Source organism: Crocodylus porosus, unplaced genomic scaffold (genome assembly GCF_001723895.1).
Source record: "Crocodylus porosus isolate Cpor-Errol unplaced genomic scaffold, CroPor_comp1, whole genome shotgun sequence".
Lineage (NCBI taxonomy): Eukaryota > Metazoa > Chordata > Crocodylia > Crocodylidae > Crocodylus > Crocodylus porosus.
The window spans coordinates 85,023,767-85,032,697 of NW_017728886.1; the positions used below are offsets into that span (position 1 = coordinate 85,023,767).

The 8,931-nt window shown below is 42.5% G+C and overlaps 1 protein-coding gene across 3 annotated transcripts in view; it reads right to left on the reverse strand.

The window, feature by feature from the left end:
* The window catches only part of PDE1C (phosphodiesterase 1C), a 479,499-nt gene that overhangs the window by 400,157 nt on the left and 70,411 nt on the right, over positions 1 to 8,931 (reverse strand). For all 3 annotated transcript variants that reach the window (XM_019538223.1, XM_019538255.1, XM_019538237.1), the window contains exon 3: positions 848 to 1,019. In XM_019538223.1, coding sequence (XP_019393768.1) covers positions 848 to 1,019 — 172 coding nt within the window. The remainder of the gene's footprint in view (positions 1 to 847; positions 1,020 to 8,931) is intronic.

The following is an 8,931-nucleotide window of genomic DNA, read 5'->3' on the forward strand; positions in this document are numbered from 1 at the left end:
CCTGAAAATAATTCAACTTTATCAAGTGTGAAGTTATACATAATTAAATGAATGTTTTGCCATCAAGAAATGTCTCCAAAGCAACAGCATTTCATCATTGTACATGGCAATAAAGAACCATTTAAAAACAAAGTATTGAGAGTAACTTGAAGAATTTGCATGGCATGGTACTGGATCAACCACATATTTTGAAATTTTTATTAAATATCTACCACACAGGTCCATATTTTCTATTTTACCACAATCATCTAGAGAAAAATATAATCAATTAAACACACTTAAAAGCTGCCTGACAACTATACACTCACATGAATAAATACATGGAAAGGCAATGCACCAATGTATGTATCTCACAATATACAACAGGAAAAAGGCACCTGCCCACAAATTCTTTCCCAGGAATCCTCTGTTACAAAATAAATTGATACCATAGTCCCTATGACATCAGATCAATGGACAAAAGATTCAGTTGTTTCCTGCATTAATAAATCACATTATTGGTCTTACAGTGCTGGATTTCACTGAAAAAAAAGATTCACATGAGACAGTACCATTCATTGGTAATTTCAGACAGCAAGCCGTCTTGATCAGCTACATTGATTATCTACTGTTTTCACACCTGCCGAGCTTTTTAATCTTTCAAAAAGTTTACTGATATTTAATAAATGAAATTCAACAGTCCTGTTAGTGTTACTTATGACCCTCTTCAATCCTGTTCAGTACAAAGAGGTGCAACAATGCAGAACCCCCACTATATATTAGCTTCTCGGATTCAACTCGTGGAACTGTCTTAACTTAAACAAAAGCACAAACAAGGACAAATAAAACATGCTCGTATGCTTCAAACCTGAAAGATGTTTTCACTAATGCTTCAGGACTGTCCACTGGTGGTAACTCATCTGCTAAGATTTCTTCTGGAGGCCGAGGGTCACTGATGATTGTTGGCTTTGGCCTTTCTTTGAGATTACCCGTAAGCCCACCAATAATGGTATTCCACAGGCAGTTCTGTGACTTTGACCCTAAACAGATAAAATGAGAGAATGAGATTGAATTAATAAGGACTATTTTCTGTTTTCTATGCACTCTGGAAAGGAAAGGTGGCATGTTATCGCTTTGCCTTTCGGGGTCTAGCATTTGGGCCTAGGTCTACAGATACTAAGGACACTAACAGAAAGATATCACCTAGTCTACAATGCTTTCCTTGATGGAAGATTTGTTTATTGAACAGAAATAACTGTCAGCAAAAGCTCTTTCTTCTGTTGTTTTTTTTACATTCTACTGAAGCTGCAATTCACCATACTTGTATGTGGTAATGCACTTGTAGTCTAAGCCAAAAATTGTTTGCATAAGCCAAAAAAATGACAAGCTAGGTATCAGATCTATAACATTACTTATGGGTTAATCTACTTGTCGCCCTATGTCAATGTAGCAGCACGCTACATCTCTGTATGGTGCGCTACAGCAATGGAGCGATCGCATGAGTTTACACATGATTAGCTGGTACTTTGCCATAGCAGCGCGCTCCCCTGTTTTAGCGCACCATTACAGCAAAGTAGCTAAGAAATCTAACTGTGCGCCATGCACATGGCACAGTACAGGCAGTTACTGCGCCAAAAGGAAGGACTAAAGCATGGCACTATAGCAATGTCACTGTACATAGACATGCCCAATCAGTTTCTATTTAATTATTAAGATTAAGTTAAAGACCAGAACTATATCTGAAAGCAAGTGTTGGTTGAAAAATGGATTTCTTTCCCACGAAAATTTCAATTTTTTCCCCTCAAAAATTCAAGTGTAAAAATATTTTGGCTGAAAGTAGAAGTCTTTCCATTTGAAAATACAGCTGTGTCCCTTGTGTTTCCATTCTGCTCTACAAGCCTAACCCTTTGGTCAACCTACATCTTCACACATCACAATCTGCCCCACGGAGGAGACACAAGTGCATCATGGGAATCCACAGTCATGGTACATAATGGGACATGCTATCTGGTCAGCAAGCTGGCTCAGAAAAGAGAAATAAGATATGAGGCAATTGAACTACAGCTTCCAAGATGCACTGCCTCAGCTTTTCCAAACCAAAATATAGTTATTTGAAACCAAATAAAAGTTTGATTTTGAAGTCTACTTTTTCAACAAAAAAGTATTTTTGACAAAAAGAACACACTCTTTGAAAAAAAAAAAGTTAATTTTACATTGAAAAATAGTTTTGGCAGAAAAATGTTGACCAACCCTGAATGACATTTTTAACAAGTATATTGATTTTTAGAAAACAAGATAATATTTATTACTAGCTGAGACATCAATGCATGAATGAAATATCAAATACTTGAGATTACTGAAAACAAATATGTAAGCTACATGCCACTCTACTGTTATTTAACATCCTAAAATAGCAATAAGCGTGACACAGAATGTATATTACTTATCTCTCAATAGAGAACCACTTGTGTGTGGGAGAGGTTTCACACGTATAAAACTTCCATCAGTACTGAAGTACTATGCAAGTCCCAAGGCATCAGCAGCAAAAAAAAAAAAAACCAACAGCTACACACACAACTTGACTGCTCAAGCACAGGCCACATATTTACAGCTGTGTTCTTAAATAAATGCATTGCGGTTTGAGCTACATAGAAAATCTTCTTTTTTCCAAAAGGTTTTTAGGAAACTTTTTTTTTTTTCTTCAATTCTATTTTAAGGGAATTTTTTATCCAGCTCTTCTAATAATATGACCAGCTACATTTATGAAGTATGCCAGATCTAAGAGCATGGCAACTGAATTAAAATCCCTCTCTCAGAATAAGTGGGCTGTAATTAGATCTTTATAACAAAAATAGACTGAAAATGCGTGCAAAGAAAAGGGGAAGGACTTGTAATGTGATGTGAACAGTTTTCCATCAGGTGTTTTAAGAAAAGACTATTTTTCCACAACAATAAACATTTAATGTGAAATATTTTCAGCTGTGGGTGTGAAACTCATCTGGCCCCACCACTATTCCCACATGAAAGCTGTCATGTATACTAAGTTTCAAACTTCCCAGAAGTTTTACAGCTTAGTTAAGAGATCACAAGAATCACAATTTGTAATTGAAATATTGACTATTAACTATAGCAGTTCTAGCATATAGCATGCTATAAGGATATAGTATTCCACTTACTGGATTTCATGATAGAAAAAGATCCATATTGCTAATATCAAATCAAATCTAATATCAATTCTTTTAATGAGATCAGTACATTAGTAACTTGCAACAACTGTGGAAACTGCAAAAAATAAAAAACAAAACAGTGCAGTCAATTCAGATGTCCATAGCCCTTGTCCCAGGATGAACCCTAAAGAAGGTTCATGGAATAAGGGTTAACAGTTTGTCCCAGACATCATAAAGTACATCTGAGTAGTTATCCCAGAATTGCAGCACTGAATCAATGGCAGAAAAGCAGCAGTACACTCAACCACTAGCTAAACCCCAATTGGAAGGGAGATGCATCTACACACCAATCCCGGGAATTTTTCTGTTCCAGAACAAACACAGGCACAACTTGTCCTGGGACAAAGGTGCCATCTGTTTCTAGCCTTACACTCACTAATTTATCCTTATTTTCTGCTACTGAAGTAAATAGAGTATGTAATAAAAGAATGCATACAGACAGCTCGATAGCCTACTTCTGTGAGGAATATGTTTCCAAAACAGAGATCATTAATGTTAATGACAACTGCCCCTATGCATAGATGATGACACATATTTTCTCTGCAGTTATTTTTCTCATGAAGAACGTGGCTAGGTACAGACCTTACACTTACTGCACTGTAAGCATGCAGAAAGCACTTTAAAGCCGTAACTTAACAGACATTCACAGCTTTAGAGTGCTTTAAAATTGCAGATTGCGGTCTAAGTGAATGAGGTATTAGACTAAAGTGCTTTCTGGTAAAGCGCTTTATCAAACACCTGTGCCAGATCCCTTTGAGGATTAACTTAGAGCATGATTACCGCCCTCCCAGGAGGCATTGCACAGGGCTGCACTCCACCCTTGGACAGAGCTCATTTGCCGAGCTGGCCCCACTTCCTCAGCTGTCACTGACCCAAGTCAGTGACAGCCTCTGATTTCAGCCCTGCCTCCACCCTCTAGCCAGCTGTAAGCTGCAGCTGGGGGGAGGAGGAAGAGTGTACTCTTTCCCTGTATCTGCCCCAGCCTACAGCATGACACAGCCCATCTAAGTAGCCAATGGGGGAAGAGGTCTGGGAATATCCCTGAAGTTGCCCCAGCCCCAAGGCACAGCAATGTCTAGCTTGGGGGGTGAGTGAGAGAAGGGATCTGGGGTCAGTGTCTCAGCTCCAGCCCCATGACATACCACTGCCTGGCCAGGGGGACTTTGGGATCAAAAAGCCCAGACCTTTATCCCTGCAGCCCTCAAGGCTAGCCATAATGGCTGCCCAGCTAAGGGGGGCTGCAGGGTAAGGGGTCCAGGGTCTCTCCTCACAGGAGCCCCAGCCCCATGACATGCCACTGCCTGGCAAGGGAGGCTGCATGGGAATGGGTTCAGGGTCTCTTCCCCCCCAGCAGCTGCTGACAGTTGTGGAGCTGGGGAAAGGGGCCACTCTTACAACCTCCTGGGAGGCATACTGGAGTATCCCAGGGCAAGGTGTGGGCAGGATGCACACACCAAACTGCAAATGTCCGTTCACTTCACTTGCACTCTAACTTATAGCACTTTAAGTAAATTTAGAGAGTTTCTGCCAGGGGAGGAGAGAGGGTTGAATTCCTGTATTTAGCCCATTTTTCTCCAAAGCTCAAGTAGTAAAAGAACTCTGTCTGTTGCCAGTTAATTCAGAAAGCAAAATCTGACAGGAATAAATAAAACCCATCCAAATCTATTTGTCAGCTCAGATTTGTAGAGGCACCCAGCTCTCTGACCCACATGCTGCACCACTCCCACTTCTCAGCAGCAGTATACCCTTCTAAGACTTAAACCTTGCCAAGGTCAAAATAACATCCTTTTGCAACCAGAGCTGCTGTAGATGAGAGGATAGACAAAAGTCAGGAACCAGGCAGTGGGGGGGGGACACACAAACATAACCCCTCTGACAAAATAAATCTCTAAAAAAATCCTCTTCTTTAGCCAGGACACAAGTGTAGACAGGGCTGTAATTTGAAGGAGAAAATAAGTTATTTTGACTGTAAGCCAATAATAAAATAATCAAATCAGGCTGGATAGTCTAATAATAGAACATTTTGCATAGCTCTAGTGGCTGATATCTGAGGCTGTCAGACAGCCTTAGAAAAACTAATTAAAATAGCCATTAATGAACAGTATCTCACTAAAGGAGGAACTGGGGTTTTTGATTGTAGCCATGTTGGTCTAAGGCAAGAGCAGGCAAAATATGGGATCCAGCCCACCGGGCACTTCCGCCCAGCCCGCAGAGCCAGCCACTTCAAAACCCAGGTAATGGTTGCTGCCTGCCTGAAAGCTTCCAGTGGCAGCCAGTGACACAAGCCAGTAGCTGCAGGCACCTTGGGCGGTTTGCTTCAATTCTGATTGCAAGACAACCAACCTTGACCCCAGCCCGACCCAACTGGCCTTACTCTGCCCCTAGCTCAGGCCAGGTCTGCTGCTTGAGAGAGGCAGGAGGGGCTGAGCTAGATCCTGTAGGACCAGTGAGGGGAAGGGGTGCCTGGGCCAGCTTTGAGCCAGCTTCTGCTTTGCTGCTTAGGACTGGAGACGATAAGGACTGGTAACGGTAAGGGTAAGCAGTGGCTGAGTGGGCGTCCTCCGCACCACGCTGCTCAGTTAGGCTGGACCGGTCTGGCACCGGGAAGGGGAAGCGGCAGCTGGGCTGACTTAGCCACACACTGTTTCTCCGCATGCGGCTTCTGCCATGCTGCACAGGGTGGGCTGGCATGGGCTGGGTCATGCCAGCACTGATGAGAGGAAAAGGGGAGTTGGCCAGCTTTTGCCGCCATGCAGGGCTGGATGGGGTGTGCTGGGATGGGTCTGATGTCCAGTCCCAGTAAGGAGAAGGGAGGCTGGGCTGACTTCTGCTGGCCTGTAGGAAAGGAGGGGCTGAGCCAGGTGAAATTGAAGGGAAGAGCAGGCTGGGCTGGTTTCTGCCACATTGTGGGGCCCCAGCCCCTGCCTTGCAGCTGGGAACCCTGTGCTGCTGGGAGGGAATGGGCCTGGCCACAACTTTGACTTTCTGGTTAATGCACATCAGAGGCTTCATTCTTCACACTGTGTTCCTTTGCTTGTCTTTAAGTTAATCATCTAAGTTGAGTTAAGTTAATCATTCCTCAATTTTTTTTTTAAATAAAATTAAAATCTGTTTTCATACGTGTTTGATTTTTTCTATATGATACCTTATCTATACTTTGTTGAAATGAATTGTTCTGAAAGATTTTGTGTGTGCAGTCCTTGACTCAGTTGGTTTGGCTCAGTTCTGGGGGAGTTTTGATGCCCCTGAAACCCCACTGATGGGGCAGGATATGAGAGGCATCACAGCCTCTTGCTACCTAATAAGTTGTGCCTGTGCCTCATGGCCTAGAGGCAGAACTCTTGGGGCCCCAGGAGCAGGCCATGCACTGTGAGGGTGGGCCCTGTTGTGGGGCAGTGCTTCCCAGTCAAGGGGTAGACCTTCTGATGTCAGGGATCAGGTGATGAGGGCAGGGGATTCTGGGACAGAAGTGGGGAGTGGGGCAAGCTTTGGTGTTGGGTGGGTGGGTCTTATGACACAGACCATATGACAAGGTGTAATTTCCCGTTCCAAAGTCACACCCCCTCCCAAAAGGAGTACTTCTGGGGGCAAGGGGAGGGACTTCCAGTGGCAAAGGTCAGGGGCTGGGGGAGGGACTTCTGGTCCAAGATGGTGGCCAGGGGGCCAAGCAACTGTCAAGGGGCGGGGCTACCCATGCTGTCCTCGACAGCTTACCAAAACTCATGAAGCAGCCCTCCAGCCAAAGTAATTCAGTTGGTCTAATAAAAGATATCACATCTACTTAAAGAACCTTGCCTTTCTCAAGGAGGAACTGGTATATGCCCCAAATTATATAAGGAGTATGGGGAACAGAGAGGATCTATATGACTTGGTATAGGTCACACAGGAAATCGTGATAGACCCAAAAATATCTCAGCTCCTTTGGTACATGCCTTACCAACAGTCAACCATTTCTATTCTTAGGGACAATGGTGCAGGTGGATACAGATATCTATATCTGTGATAGCCCAAGGCTGAATGAAAGAGGGGGAAAAAAACACTTTGTGCATGGTCAGAAATGCTGCACTTCAAAAAAAAAAAAAAAACCCAAAAAACAAAATAACAAAAACAGAAACTTGTGTCCATTTATTCTTATACAAGAAATGGGTATGCACCAAAAGAATCACTGCTGAAGTCATTCTTAGGTTTTCTTTAGGGGCTTCCTCTAAAGTGGAGAGATCTGCTAAACATCCATTTCTTTAATTTTTACTGTTTCCAGAGAAGCTCTCCTTCCTTTCTTCTACTCTACAAATTCCCTCAGCATTTCAAAAAACCTGCAAACCTTCAGAGCCCCATAATGATACATACTAATGGACTTTTTCAAATGCCAAAAATGGCAATTCACCATTTGCGCAAGCATTGAAAAAAGAATAATTGGTAGTTAGGTACCTGTTATTTGAGTATTTGTAGTTCTTCCCCAAATTGCCTAGCTTGCACAGTGTTCCCACAAAATAGCCTTATTCAAGCACCAAATTTAGGAACTATCAAAATCCATCTGTGCTTCTATGAACAAGGTTTAGGATATATTATTTGGTTTGCAATCCCTTACCTCCTTCTTGAGCCTGTAGTGAACTCACAATATTAAATGTCTGATATCACAATCATTACTGTAGTCCCAAAAGGACATACAATATTATAGTTTGACAAACAGTTCCAGCAGAGGGAGAAGTTTATTCAAACAAGCATTTAAAAACAGCATGAGAAAAATTTCTGAAAATTATGTGCTGTCTGTTGTATATTTTTTTTCTGTTTTCCAAACCTATGCTTCCAGCTCCATGTGGAAGTCTTGCAATTTACCTTTGGCATTAGAACTACTACACTTCAATTATTTTCTATAATGATCAGTATGTTGGAGCAAGCCAACTACTAAAAAAACTACAGTTTGCCCTACTAGTATGACAAATGCTATGGCCACCCATTCAAAACCTGTAGGTAGTTGCAAACAGCAAAGGACTATTCTGTCCAATGGTTCTTCACAGACAGACATCTGCCAGAATCATACAGTTGTTTGCAACCCTAGAGATCTGCCACCACAACTATTTGATTGTTGTCACAGTACTTTTGTACTCTTGATGCAGTACTACTTCATGGCAAAGATGAACTGCAGTTATAAGCAGTGCAGCAATAAGCATAATTTTAACTTTTGCAGTAGCAGTTATTTTCAATAATATGACATCTGACATCTTAAAACACTGTCTCTCACCCCATTCTCATTAATAAATTAAGCAACTGTGGCATTGATGGCTACACAGTTGGATGGGTAAAAAGCTGGCTGATGGGGCACACCCAGAGAGTAGTGGTGGACAGGTCATACTCAATCTGGTGAGATGTGAGCCATGGGGTCTCCCAGGGCGCAGTCCTCAGGCCCACTCTGTTTAACATCTTCATCAGCGACTTGGACGAGGGGCTTGAAAGCACATTGTCCAGGTTTGCTGATGACACTAAGATGTGGGGCGAGGTGGGCACACTTGAAGGGAGAGAGAGGCTGCAGCTAGATTTAGACAGACTATAAAAGTGGGCAGACGAGAATAGGATGGGGTTCAATGTAGATAAATGCAGGGTGCTGTACCTTGGGAGAAGGAATCCATAGCATATATACAGGCTGGGGAGTTCCCTTCTTGAAAGCACAGAGGCAGAACAGGATCTTGGAGTCATTATTGACTCCAAGATGAACATGAGCCACCAA